This window comes from Myiozetetes cayanensis, unplaced genomic scaffold (assembly GCF_022539395.1).
Source record: "Myiozetetes cayanensis isolate MyiCay16 unplaced genomic scaffold, myiCay2020 scf5-8, whole genome shotgun sequence".
Lineage (NCBI taxonomy): Eukaryota > Metazoa > Chordata > Aves > Passeriformes > Tyrannidae > Myiozetetes > Myiozetetes cayanensis.
Window position 1 is genome coordinate 37,135,056 of NW_026087742.1, and position 13,599 is coordinate 37,148,654.

A 13,599-nucleotide genomic window follows, 5' to 3' on the forward strand; every position below is an offset into this window, starting at 1 on the left:
TAACTAACACTCAACGAATTAATTTCATTTGGTTTTCTCTGGTTTAAAACAGTTCATTTGATAGATTCTGCCATTTTTAGGTGTCCCCATATTTTCATTCTTAAACAGCACAGGGGTCTCTGTGAAGGCACTTTGGCTTTGAGATACACACCTTCTCCGAGTGCTTGAACTGACGCCAGTAACTATCGTACATGCGCTTGGTAGTTCTCTCTGGGTAGCAGGTCACTGTCTTTATGTAAACCTTCAGGCTGCGTTCAAGTAGCTGATTAACTTCCCCATAATCATAGTCATCATACCTAAAAATAACACAGGCAATCGCTCTGTTTGATCTAAGTTTTTAAAAGCATTGTCTTTTGCAGCATTATGTTCTTAAGCCTGGGAATTGGAGCATTTATTATACATGACAGAAAACCACCTGCTAACATCTGAAAGGCTTAGCAGAATCATAGAATTGTTAAGGCTGGAAAAGACCTTTAAGATCATTAAGTTCACTGTTTAGTCAGCACTACCACCATGATAAACAATAAACCATGTCCTCAAGGTGCCATATTCACATGGGCACTTACAGAGATGGTGACTCCACCACTTCCCTAGATAGTCTGTTCCAATACGTCACAACCCTTTCTGTGAAAAGGTTTAATATCCAATCTAAACCTCCCCTGCTTCGACTTGAGGCTATTTGCTCTCATCCTGTCACTTGTTACCTGGGAGAAGAGATCGACACCCACCTGGCTACAATCTCCTTTCAGGATTGTAGAGAAGGTCCCCCTGAGTCTCCAGACTAAACACCCTCAGCTCCCTCAGCCACTCTTCATAGACATTGTGCTTCAGACCCCTTACCAGCTCTGCTGCCTGTCTCTGGACATGCTCCAGCACCTCAAGATCCTTCTTGTTGTGAGGGACCCAAAGCCGAACACAGGATTTGAGGTGTGGCCTCACCAGTGCTGAGTATGGGGGGACAATCACTGCCCTGGTCCTGCTGCCCACACTATTGCTGATACAGGCCAGGATGCCCTTGGCCTTCTTGGCCACTTGGACTCACTGCTATTCAGCCACTGTGGACCAGCATCCCAGGTCCTTTGACACCAGGCAGTTTTCCAGCCTCTCTTCCCCCAGCCTGTAGCACTGCCTGGGATTGTTGTGACCCAAGCGCAGGCTGGCACATGGCCTTGTTGAACCTCATACAATTGGCCTTGGCCCATCGATCCAGCCCATCCAGATCCCTCATCAGAGCCTTCCTACCCTCCAGCAGTTTAACACTCCTGCCCAACTTGGTGTTGTCTGTGAACTTGCTTTGAGATGTTGTCTTTCCTGAACAAAGGTTTCAGACTGGCTTCAGAGAAGATATTTCTGTAACAATTTCTATCCCGATATCCTGATAATTGTTTTCTGTACTGGAAGGAAAAGTTATACTGATATGCCAGCAAACCCACTCTAACTTCCAGACCAAGGTATTGTCTTCACTTTAAACACCCAGAGTCTAAAATCACGCTTTTCACATGGTTCATTTTTCTGTTTACTTAGTTTTAAAATGTATTCCTAAGCCAGGGGATTCCTAAGCCAGGATTTTTCTCCATACCTGATTCCATACATACAGTGGACATAGTTAAATAAAGCTCTTCTTAGCGTCGTCGTATCAACATCTTCATGTGTAGCCATAGTGTTATATGTGAGGTTATATACCATCCGAAACTTCTCATCCAGAAGATGCCCAATATCAGAATAAAGCCTGTTTACAAGGGAAAAGCCATGATTCTCCCAAGTATAGTCCTGCAGGAAGAGAAGGAAATATATAAATGCACAAATGAATTCCCTATCTGATCCTCTCCATGGCTCAACAGTTTTTGTTGTCTGATAATAATAACTTTATTCTCTTCCAAAAGTTTTCATTTTGAATTCTTCATCCACATCACCTGCTCCATTCCCCTAGACTTCCTGGCAATGAATATCATATTGCAACACCCTATCTCCAGCTGGATATCATTAGCATACAGTAGAAAAAACCCAAGGTTCTCCTGAAGTACTGAGGGAATTTTCTTCTGCTTTGTCACTCTGAAAGTTATCATTCTGTGTGGGATTGGCCTGTGAGTTTAAAAACTTGTGCCTCTTAGGGGCTTTGATGCTTAGCTCTGAGTAGAAATGGAGTATTTACTTCCAGACAGGATGTACAATCATTGGGTAAAGCACTGAACTGTCCCTGAAAACACTGACAGAATCCAGGCTGCTTTGGTCTTAGACAATCACCTGGACTGAAAGGATAAAAGCCTGCCTGCTCCTATCAGGAATGGGAAATCTTCGCAGAGGCATCAGCAGTGGAGAAGCACCCTGCTTCAGAGCAGAGTGCAACCCCAATCCGTGCTGTGGTCACATAGAATACATTAGTTTGCCCACATCCTTGGCAAGTGTTTGATCATTCAATCACTGATGGCAGCTTTAACAATCGAGGGCATCATCTCCACATCCTTCCTGTGCCTAGCTGTTTTCAAAAGGTACTGCTGGTCAAGGGTCTTCTCCCAGGCACTTTGGAGCATATCTACTGCACTGTACCCCTGATTAGCACAGTACGGAAGAGCACGTAGGATATTACTCAGTTGCCTAACAGAGGCATTCAGTGACATCTGAAACATGCCACGACATCACACTGGGCCTCTGGCTGCCAGTACAAAAGACCAAAAGGCATGTGAGAAATATGCCCTACCTACACAGCCCTGGAAAGATGTCCAGGACACCTTGGGCATCACAAAAGCCTCTGAAAGCCAAAAGGCCTAGAGGTGGTAAAGTGCTGTTCACTAACAGTGAAAAAAAAACCAAAAAAGCCCCGAAGTTTAAATGGCAGAATGTGTATAGAATACCTTTTTCTGTTACTAAATTTAAACCCATAGAGATAAAGCACTTTTGCTTTATCAGAATAAAGATTAGATTTCTTTGCAGGACTTTGGGATGCTACTGCAATTTAAATACCATTAGCAGCAGAGCATTTGTGAGGCTGTGGGTATATACACATAATTGTTAAGAGGAGGACATAATAAATTATCAGGGTGATACTTTCAATATAGGTCAGAAGCTTTTCTGTTTATTTAAGAGCAGAGATGTTCTAGTTCCAATTTCAACTTCTTTGGAGCTTTTTTCCAAGGGACCCTGCTGCTCCTAAAGTAGTTAAGCAGAAGGTTTGATTTAGAGGCACAGACTTTGCCTTATTCTTTTTGGCAGTAACAAGCTACTTCAGGCTCATATAAAGACCACAGCATAAATTATCCAGATCGGCAGAGACTGCTATACAGCTAAATACATTTCCTGAGAGTGATTTTGGATTCTGTATTTTACAGTCTTAGATACATCTTCTGACCATGAAGTTTTCCTGCACCCACTGTTGTTTTAATTGAAGTTCTCCAATTTGGTTTAAGGTTTCTTCCATTGCTTTCAATTTATTACTAATCTGCTCATTAATGTACTCTATAAGATAGAACAGAACAACTTAAAATGTCCCTTCTGTTATATATTTCATAAAGTTCAGGATTCTGGCCATGGAAAAAGATGCCAATATATAAGACAATGTACAGGTAACATATATATGATGTTCTTTCAACAGCACTGAAAAAGATGTATTAAAGTCTAGCAAAAACTTCAGTAATCATTTTTAGGAACTCCTTTTCTTTCCCAACATGCAAAGTCCAGTGATGTGGTGCACATATGAGAACTATACTCACTAAATCGCTCTCACAGACATATACATATATTCAGGTATTGATAACCACTGGGTAGAGAATACTTGATAAAATGAAAGGAATAAAGAGTTCCTCCAGTGATTTTTTTTTTTATACAACATCTGGAGGGATGGGAAAGGAGTTGTTTCTTTTCTGTCTTTCATTTTTATTCCAGATGTAGCAATATGTTTTACAGTTTTAAAACATTAATATTGGTAATAATGGACATAAGACAGAAAGCCATGTGCTACCTTGTCTGAGATTTAAAAAACAGTAAAAGACTCTATCTCAGGGACATCTGTGGAAGCTTGTGCGTTATTTAATGGATCAGGACAAGAAAAGGAGCATGTAAAAAACATGCCTGACTACAACTGCTTTATGCTACTTGCCCTGTAGTGAGATATATGAACATTCTTCGAGTGAATGCGCTTTAAAGAGATGGTACCTGAGCTCTGAATGTTGGCAGATGGTCTTCTCCTCGCCTTGCAAAGTCTTTGTACCCAAACCCAGGATCTTCAATATAACGGGAGACATCTGTAGAAACTATTTCATCGTCAAATGCTGTGAATAAAACAGCAAAATGCTTTGCTTTAGGCAAGCTCATGAGTTAGCGCCGACTTCCAACTACCACTCTACAACAGGATGAGAGGACAATTTTAGAAGTTGAGCAAAGGAGAAGAGTAATGCAAAGGAGAATAGTGGTACAAAAGAAAGAAACATTTCAATCCTAATCTGCTTGTATGGGATCCATCACTTTCACTGAGCCCACTAAATGTCAGCCTATACCAGACATCTTAACATACTTCTACAAACAGGGAAGAGATGGGCTAAACTTCAGTCTGGAGCTTTGCTTTTCTCTCTGCTGACTTCTGAGGGAGTCTAGGTATCTTAAATCAGGAAGATGAATCCCATTAGTAAGGTCATTGTGTTTGGCTAAGAAACAGAAAAATGTACCCTTGACAATGGGATTGCTACACTGAGCAGGTATGGTGTCAGGAATCACACCAGCTCTGTTCCATAATCCGGAGTATGAGCAACCAGAAAGCAATGCAACACTCCACTGTAAATATCAGATGAAGAGGATATGAAAACAAAGAGCTCTACAGTACATCAGGGTGGAATTCTGCCAGAAGCTCTAGTAACTAGGCATCTTCAAAGAGCTCCAAAACATATCACTAAGCAAGCGCAGGTTCTCTATCAGGAATCAATATTTCCCTCACAAATAAACAGGTGGCTTGATTGTGTAACTACCTTTGCAGAAGTTGACCACTGCATAGCTGACTGCATTTGACCCTGATGTTAAAACCGTGGCTCGCTTCCACATGCATTGACAGAACAGTTGCCATATGTCCCCTGTTAGCACCTTGAAAAGTCAGTTAATCTAAGAATTGCAGAAGTGCTTTATCTCCTCTTTGCCTCATTAAACAATCAAAACATAACTGCGTAGGAAGAAGCTTGCACAACATCTGCCACAGTAAATTCTCAGCAAAGAATAAAAAAACCTGTATACATACAGTCCTCTCCCCTGACAAGCACTGAATTTCATGAAAGGGTAAAGGCCCAACACACAGACTCCTCAACTAAAACCAGCAGAAGGCAAAGGGAGAGGAAAGTCAACAAAACTACTAGCAACCTCATCCATAAAAACCCTTCAGTCCTCTTCCTCATACGCCTGAAGTTGCAGAATCACAGAAGTTATGATTTGATAATGCAGCTGCAATGGCTGTCTATCTGCACTGCTGACACTGCCTGACCAAAGGAAAACAGAGCAAGAATATACAGTGACCATTTCTGAAAATCCAGCCACAATGTTGTTAGATGTATCTTCTTTCAGAGACTTTGCATGTTCCTAGAGATTCACAAAACAATCTCTCTGCTGATCCGTAGCACATTCTTCCTCCCTTTTGTGCTCATTGCACAAAGACACTGATACCTTAAAACACATTTGATCTAAAGCTACTGAGAACTAAATTCACTAAGAACAGTGTAGTAAAATGTGAAGCATTTTATGGGTGACTTCTCAAAATGACCTTAGCAATCACCTTCAAGTAGCCTCTACTATGAGCAAGTAGCTTGAGGTTCTGATTGCCTTAATAATATTCTTTCTTCTAACACTTTCTTTGCAAAAAAACCCCCATCTTCCTGTCTACAGGAAGCAGACTTTGCTGTATGTTTTTTTAGAGATGGCAGCCTCCAGAGCACATGAAGAATATGGAAAAGAAGGTTCCAGCTCAGAATTTGGAACATTATTTAAGAATAAAAAAATGCTATGAATCTCTATCACAACACAGACAGTGGAACAGCACAGCAGTATGATCACTCAGAACGGCAAGTTGTAAATGTCCTTTCCATCTGGGCAGTAAATGGTGAAGAAGTTGAGTCTCATCCCAATCTTATTCCTAAACTAAATGCCATATCTGAAGGCTACTTAGGAGCGTAATTGAAGTTCTAAGTGCTGTAAAATGTAAACCTGTGAAGCATTAGTGAATCTTTATATGAATGAATTATTTTGAAGATACAGAGCATATAAAGAAAGAGAAATTTACTCACTACTTTTTAAAGAAGCCTACAGCCTTTTTTTTAATATACAAAAGCTAAATTTCAAGTAGTACAAAGGATGGTGTTATTTGACAGTCAAGAAATCTTAAGCAGATGAAGCAAGTGACAAGACCACCTAATACACTCCTACTTCATGAAGAGCCAGAATAAAGAAACAGAAGAAGTTTCAGTCACTGAACTAGTCTCAAGTATTTTTTTCTTACAAAGCATAAGCAAAATGGAACTGGAAAAGCACGAATACCTCCACTAATAACTAGTAGACTCTCCTTCTTCTCCTTTTCAAAGCGAGTTGCCATTTCTTCCTGAGAGGCTTCTTCATCCTCTTTATCTTCTTGTAGTCTCTTCATCCTTTCCATCAAGGCCTCCAGCTCACTTAAAGAATCTGCAATCTGCAAAAACACCATGACATTCTGCAAAATTAGAAGATAGACAACGTGTGTCATCTTCGGATTTCATGCTTGACAACAAGCGCTCTCAAAAACAGACAGCAGCAGCAAACACAAAAACTGAAGCCAGAATGCATTTTGTCACATCCAGCGCAGACAACAGCTTTCAGACAGCAAGAAGACAAGAGCTGGGAAGTGTTGATGTAACCTGTTGCAGTAATTTCTGCAGTGGGATTAACAGCATGGAGGTGGTATTTGAGTGTGGAAACCATAGCCACTTATACATTCGCCGATGTAGATAGCTCAGGAAAATCCATCTGCGGGCCCTACCTCTATCAGAAAACAACTTTTAATATTAAGGTAACATTTTTCAGTGTATTGGTAATGAAAATATGTTTCTGAAGAGATACACTGCAATACTATAATACAGAAACACAACCTCAGATGGCAAATCAGTGCTTTTCATTATGTGTGATCAAAATAACTATCATGCTGACCCTTTTTCTTACTTTTGTGAGGAAAACAAACCACTTTTTCCTAGAAATACATCAAAGTTTTGGGTGCCCTGAAATGTACTTATCATTCAGATTTTTCGTAGGATAAATTGTTTGTGTGGGGTTTTTTTTCCATCTTTTTGAGTCTGTTCTTGTGCCCACAGCTATAATTGTTTTCTAGGATGCTGCTCAGTGCTCAACCAGCAGCATAGACTCAGCAGCAACCCTCTGCCCAGCACAAATGGGCAGTAAGACACCTCCGTTGTATGAGCTAGCATGTCTTACAGGCTAGAAGTTTAAGACACAGCAACTGAACTGAGTGATCATATGTTCACGTCCTACTGCTGATTGTAAAAATTATATCTAGTGAGTCTCTCGTAGTCCTGATCTTCCATCAAAGGCAATGAGGCTAATTCATCAGTCGGCATTAATTCAACAACATGTCTTAAAAAGCATTATAGAGCCCCTTTCACGAAAAATGTCCACATTTAAGTTAATTAACTAGTAGTCAAAGTTCTCTGTTGATGCAAGACTGAAACACCAGCATGAAGAATTAAGTTATTTTATTTCAAACATTTCCTCCCATCTACATGGAAGTGTTTCAGAACTGAACTTTTTTGTGATTGCAGGCCTTGAAGTTAAAATAATTATTATTATTTTTACTACTACTACTATCTTTTTCCATTTCTTTTTTTTATTCCACATGTTAGGAACATGGATGCTCCAGTCAATGCCACACTGTCTGAAGAAACTGGGACTTGAAGCTTTCTGCTGAAAGGAAAGTTTTAGTCTTGCCAAATGGGTTGTGAGATTAACTGTCAAAATCACATTGCTCTGACTACCATCCACAGTTACAATCCTGGTTTTCCATGCATTATATAGAAAATTGCTAGACTGAATGTAAGAATTACCAGACTCGAGCATTCCCATAAAGTAGACAAAAACTTTCAAACTACCGTGAAATTTCAGCAGGAAAAAAAGGAAGAAAGTTTTCTAATGCAAAACAGAGGCAAGCAAAAGAATTTTCTTGCAACACTAACCCCAAAGTTGCTACTTGTGAGGGATGCATTTTCTATGTTGTTGTCATTGGCAAGATCACAGACACAGAAGTTGTTGACTGCTATAAGTCTGACTCCATTAGATGTATCCGGATCTCTCTCTGGATTAATGCCACTACCAAATACAAAACTTGCCAAGGCATGATAATGTGCCAACAGGACAACAGCATGCACCAGTTCAGGAAGAGACCAATTATTTTCCCCAGTCTTGACAAGTTTCTGAAATGAGAATAAAAGAAGTGTAAATATAAAATTTCCTTTGGCCCCCAGCTTTTCTATAAAATACTATGCATTTTAAAAAGGGATCAATTCTTTTCTTCCAATAATACCATATTCCTCTTGCACACAAACTCTCACTGGCTAAAACAAAAGAGACAACTAATAGATTACCTCTTTTCCTTTGGGACCATTTTAGCCAATGCTATTCCTAAAAAGAAAATCTTGTTGGCTTTGTCACACAAATTCTACTGTCACACAGGAGAATTTATTAGCTTCTTCAATGCACTAGTACTTCCTGGAATTTTTTAACTCAGGGTAATGGAGCCTAACCAGACACCTGCATAGTCCTTTTTACCAGATATTTATTGCTATTTACAGGGCATGACTGAAGAGGTACCTGAATGTGCTCTTTTGTGATTAGCCAGGGCCGGTGTGCAAGGAGTTTGTTTATTTCGTTCAGATTTTTCAGTCTTTGGGGAATGTATTCCAAGCCGTTCAACCACTCTGCAATCCCACCAGTCTTCAGAAACTCATCAACGTGCATATTAATTAGGTAGGAACACTGATGTCTGGCAGCAGCCTGGAATAATTAAACACAGAGGGAAAAGTGCAGCACATTATCATGTAATCTGATTTTGCTGAGGGTGGAAGACAGGTTACTAAAACAAAACAATGCTTTAAGTACAATTTCATTCCAAAGGGCCTTGTTTTATATTGCAATGCATTTCTATACAATATGGAGGATTCAACTAGTAAAAATACATTTGTTTATTCTGAATTGCAGAATATATTTTAAGTTGGAAAAGAACACTAGAGGAGAAGCCCCTGCTCACAGTAGGGCTGACTTAGAACAGGTTGCTCAGAGCATTGTCCAGACAAGATCTCCACCCTTGGAGATCACAGAACCTGTCTTGGTCCCCACTGTAATATCTGAACATTCTCACAGTAAAAATTGCTTTCCTAGTGTCTACATGGAATTTGTTGTGACTCGAGTCCACTGCATCTCATCTTACTGCTGCACAGTGATGTTGGCATGTGAGAAGTGTATCGCTGTGGGAAACAGGGAATGAAGTACGTTGCCTATTTTCCCTTCTCACTGAAAGGCATGTTTTATTCTGATAAAAATCTGCTACAAAAGTTCACCCACTGTCAAAGTATCACACTAACCTCTGCTTTCTAAAGTCTCCCTTTTTTCTTCCTTTTTTAAATACAAAAGTCAAGGTTGCAGGAGAAGATACACAGGCTGCTGGTACCTACCATTATAGCAATGTAGTGCCTATAGGGCAAAGGAAGGGGCCCATCCATGCGCAGCATATAGAACTGGCTGCGGAGGAAAGACTCCAGGTACTGAGTGTGGATACTCATGACCTGTGTGATGTTGTCCAGGCGACCAGACGTAGAATATTCTTCCACAAGAAGATTAGTACGTTCATCCAAACCGTTTGCTTGCATAACCTAAAAATAAGATGGACATATTTTAGCAGAGAAAGAGATTTTCTTTAGTTTTAGCCCTGGGGAGAAACATACCGTGGTATGAAAGGTTTCCTTGTGTACAGATTTAAAGGCAATGATGGAGATCTGGATGTATATTTATAAACATACATGCTTGCATGCATGCAAATACACACATACAAATCCTACTTGTATACTGAGAACTGAAGAGCATTTTATACAGAACCTCTGTTATTTTAATGTTTTTACAAAACCCAAAAACATTGTTCTGTAGATCTTTTCAAAACAGCTAAAGTCACAGATGCTTTAAGTCAAACCTGCATAGAGAGCTGGAAGTAAGTAAGAACTAAATGGAAAGTAAATTCTTTGTGGAAGACAGCCTGTATAGACACATACTACCCGAGCATTCAGCTCTAAAACCAATTTCAAAATTAATGGAGAGGAACTAGGTTATGTAACTAAATTATAGAAACAGCCTGGCAAGCTACCCCTTCTGTGCTTGTATAATTGAAGAGGAGACCAAATGCTAATTTGTCCATAACATTCAGGTATTATTTAGAATAGGAATTTAATGCTTTCTTTAAACAAAAGCTGTTCTTTAATTATTCCAACCAATCCAAACCTTGGGCACAAGATGAAATGAAACAGCAGAAGAATAAGTAGCTCTTGCATTGCAAGCCCTGACACAGTATTACTGCTATTACTCAGTGTTTATCACCAAGAACAGCCACTCTCAACATGTTCACCACTGAAGTTACAAGCACAAGACTAGAGTACCCAGTATTTATTCTGACACTGCATAGTAATAAAACAGCCAGTCTACTATTGCAAACACCATGACATGAGAACACATTTTAGATGGCTTACTGCACATGAAGCTAGAAAGTGCCCTAAGCCAAGAAGATACAATGCTTTTGCTGAACTATTCTATTTCAAATAAGTTTTCTTTCTTTGTGATGGGATGAGGAGTGGACTGTGTCTCAAATATTTTTCTATCAGATCTTATATAGAAGTTACATGTAAAGAAACACCAGCAACATACTACATTTTCACTTCTCATGAGCGTACTTTCCTGTTTTAATTTGTTAGCCCAGAGAGAAAGGGAAGAAGCAGCTACACAGTTAGGCAGCTCCATCATTTTTACATGTGCATCTTCATTATGACAACTTTTCTGTGCTTTGTACTCAAAATGATGCCTTCTCAGTTTTCCTTAATAATGTTTTTACTGTCAGAAGTTTATTCACACATTAGAGATCATTTTATCTCACTTATTACCGTGCATCCCTTGCTCTACTGCAAGGAGTCCCCCTTATTCTTCAGCAAGTGTATTTAAGAGATCTTTGTCTCATTTTGTGGTTTCTTGGGGAAATCACACTTTTCAAACATAGGCTTCTAATCTTCTTCAGCTTGTAAGGGATTTTCCCTGTAACAGTATAAATTATGGATAGAATTCTGCTGACAGCATCAAAATATAGTCATGTAGGACTGCACTGTTGCTATACTAGGCCTAGCAATATGCTACGTTATTATTTCTAAGATTTATCTCTACCTCTATTACTTTCCTCTTCATACTGTGCACGTATTTCCTCCTGATTTATTACCGTCCATAAACATATTTTTTTACTCTGCTTTTAAAGCCTTATGGCACTTTAACAGCTTTAAACGAACCTTTACAATTAAGTTGTTATTGCTCTGCCCATATTCCTTCCATTACAACAATAAAGGAGGCTTTGGCACCAGCAGTGTTTTTATCAAGATTTGTGAGACATTCAGTCTCTAACTAAATCCTTCCTATTCGCTCCATTATTTCATGACAAGGAGTGAGGGAAAAAGGTAGTAAGTTGCTTAACAAACCACAGAGTAGCATTTGTTGGTGATACTGAATAGATGTTTTATCCATACAGCTGGAGGGTCCCTGCTTGTATTGGGCAACCGCTTGGGTTACTCCTTTCTGAGATTTCTCCTGCACTCTCAGCTAGTGCCTGTACCAAGTGTCTCAGCTTCTCAGCTTTGAAATAAATTCATTAACAATTCTCTCAAAATATGTTACAATTTTAACTACATTTATTTTTCTACTTTTAATATAATTATTGACTTTATGAGAAAACTACGTCATTACAAAGTTTGGCATCTCTATTTCATCTTGTATTTCATGCGAAAGGGTGGTGTTCTCTTCACAAGTTTGACTGTCTGGAACTCATTCTACTCCTCTCGTCCTAAGTTTAAAAGACTCCTTTTGACCTCTCTTTCTTTTTGCCTAATTATGTTTTCTTGTTGGCATCCTTTACATCCTCTCTGTTTGCTTTTAAATTCAAATCTTGCTGGTATATAAATGGAGAGAGACTCAGAGAACAGCAGCTATCTCATCTTTCACAATGTCTTTTTGGCCCTTCTGGCATGTGAATTATCTGTCTTTAGCAACTACTTAAAACAAAAGGTCCTGGTTTTATAGTCAACCACCCCAAATAATTAACTAATTAATAAATAAGACTCTGTGAAGATTGAGAACACAGGAGAACACCACCATAGCAAACTTTCTACCTACTGCAGCAAGTTGCAAATCAGAGCTTACCTCGAACATTCAGTCATGGGCAGAAGTCTTGAGTCTGAAATCCAACCATACCTTTCAACCATAAATTCTCTCAAGAGCCACAGCTAGTCTGAGGAGTGAAGTCATACTTGCAAGCTCTCTCAAATTGAAGGTCAGACACTGCTCTGAGAGCTGTATAATCATTCTGCTGCAATACTGGACAGGCCTCCCCTCAGGTCTGGCATTATGAGTAATGTGTTCAACTGCCACCTGAGAAGAGCAGAGCTGTCACTCATGGCTGTCTCCAGGAGTGCTGGTGACTGAAAAGATGTCAAATAGCACCACTTGTGTGCAAGGACAAGGTGGTTCTTACCCACTGGAACCTGCTCCAGAGAAACCATCACTTTTGCTCTCAAGGGAGCTCATCTGGGTACCATGGAACAAGCAGGGTCGTAGAACTGTCTTTCAGTATTTCTATTTTAAAAGCTACCACCAGCCTGGCCCAGCTAACTGCAAACTTACTTCATTCTCTGGTATAAAGGCACTTGGTCCTCTTGTCAGTGGCGGGGAGACTTGTACTCTCTTCTCCTGTAAAACAGTCACATAATTCAGTCAGTGTCAAGAATAACATACTAACTTGCTTTATCTCACAAGATCTGGATTCAGTTCTCTTCCCAAAGCCACTGGGTGTTTTACAGCCCATGAGGAGGTGATGCCACCACATCGCATTTAAATCAGCTTTGCATCCCCTGTACTTTGCATGAAGGAACGGCACCAATTTTAGCAAGGGATAAGGCAGGAAAAAACTCAAAAAAATCTAATCCCAGTTGGTTTACAGACCAGCTTGAAGATACATAGACAATAGCAACAGAACATCTGGCATGATGCTAAAATTAGCCATTTACTGGACTGAATGGAAGTTTGAAAACTGAGGGGGAAAAAAGCCACACTCAGGAAATTATAAGCAAGATGCTGGGTTTTTTTCAATATCAGCATCTGATGAGATCGTTAGTGTTGCGAAGAGCATAAGCACTTTGTGTGCCAAATATTGGCAAGAAAAGCACAGTCCAAGCAAACCAGCAGGCTTGTTCTAGAAACCTGATGAAATGGCCACCTTGCTCACTGCCGAGCCTGGAGAAAAATGCATGCAGCACAAGCCTTGGTGTGCAAACTCCAGCTACAAGGCATGAGGATATA

The 13,599-nt window shown here is 39.8% G+C and overlaps 1 protein-coding gene across 1 annotated transcript in view; it reads right to left on the bottom strand.

Moving 5' to 3' along the window:
- Positions 1-13,599, bottom strand: part of SESN3 (sestrin 3) — a 45,631-nt gene that overhangs the window by 9,243 nt on the left and 22,789 nt on the right. Inside the window, exons 2-9 of the mRNA XM_050331388.1 lie at positions 12,925-12,990; positions 9,678-9,875; positions 8,818-9,000; positions 8,184-8,420; positions 6,505-6,652; positions 4,150-4,265; positions 1,580-1,770; positions 152-296 (exon numbers count right to left, since the gene is read on the bottom strand). Of these exons, the coding sequence (XP_050187345.1) occupies positions 152-296; positions 1,580-1,770; positions 4,150-4,265; positions 6,505-6,652; positions 8,184-8,420; positions 8,818-9,000; positions 9,678-9,875; positions 12,925-12,990 (1,284 nt within the window). The remainder of the gene's footprint in view (positions 1-151; positions 297-1,579; positions 1,771-4,149; positions 4,266-6,504; positions 6,653-8,183; positions 8,421-8,817; positions 9,001-9,677; positions 9,876-12,924; positions 12,991-13,599) is intronic.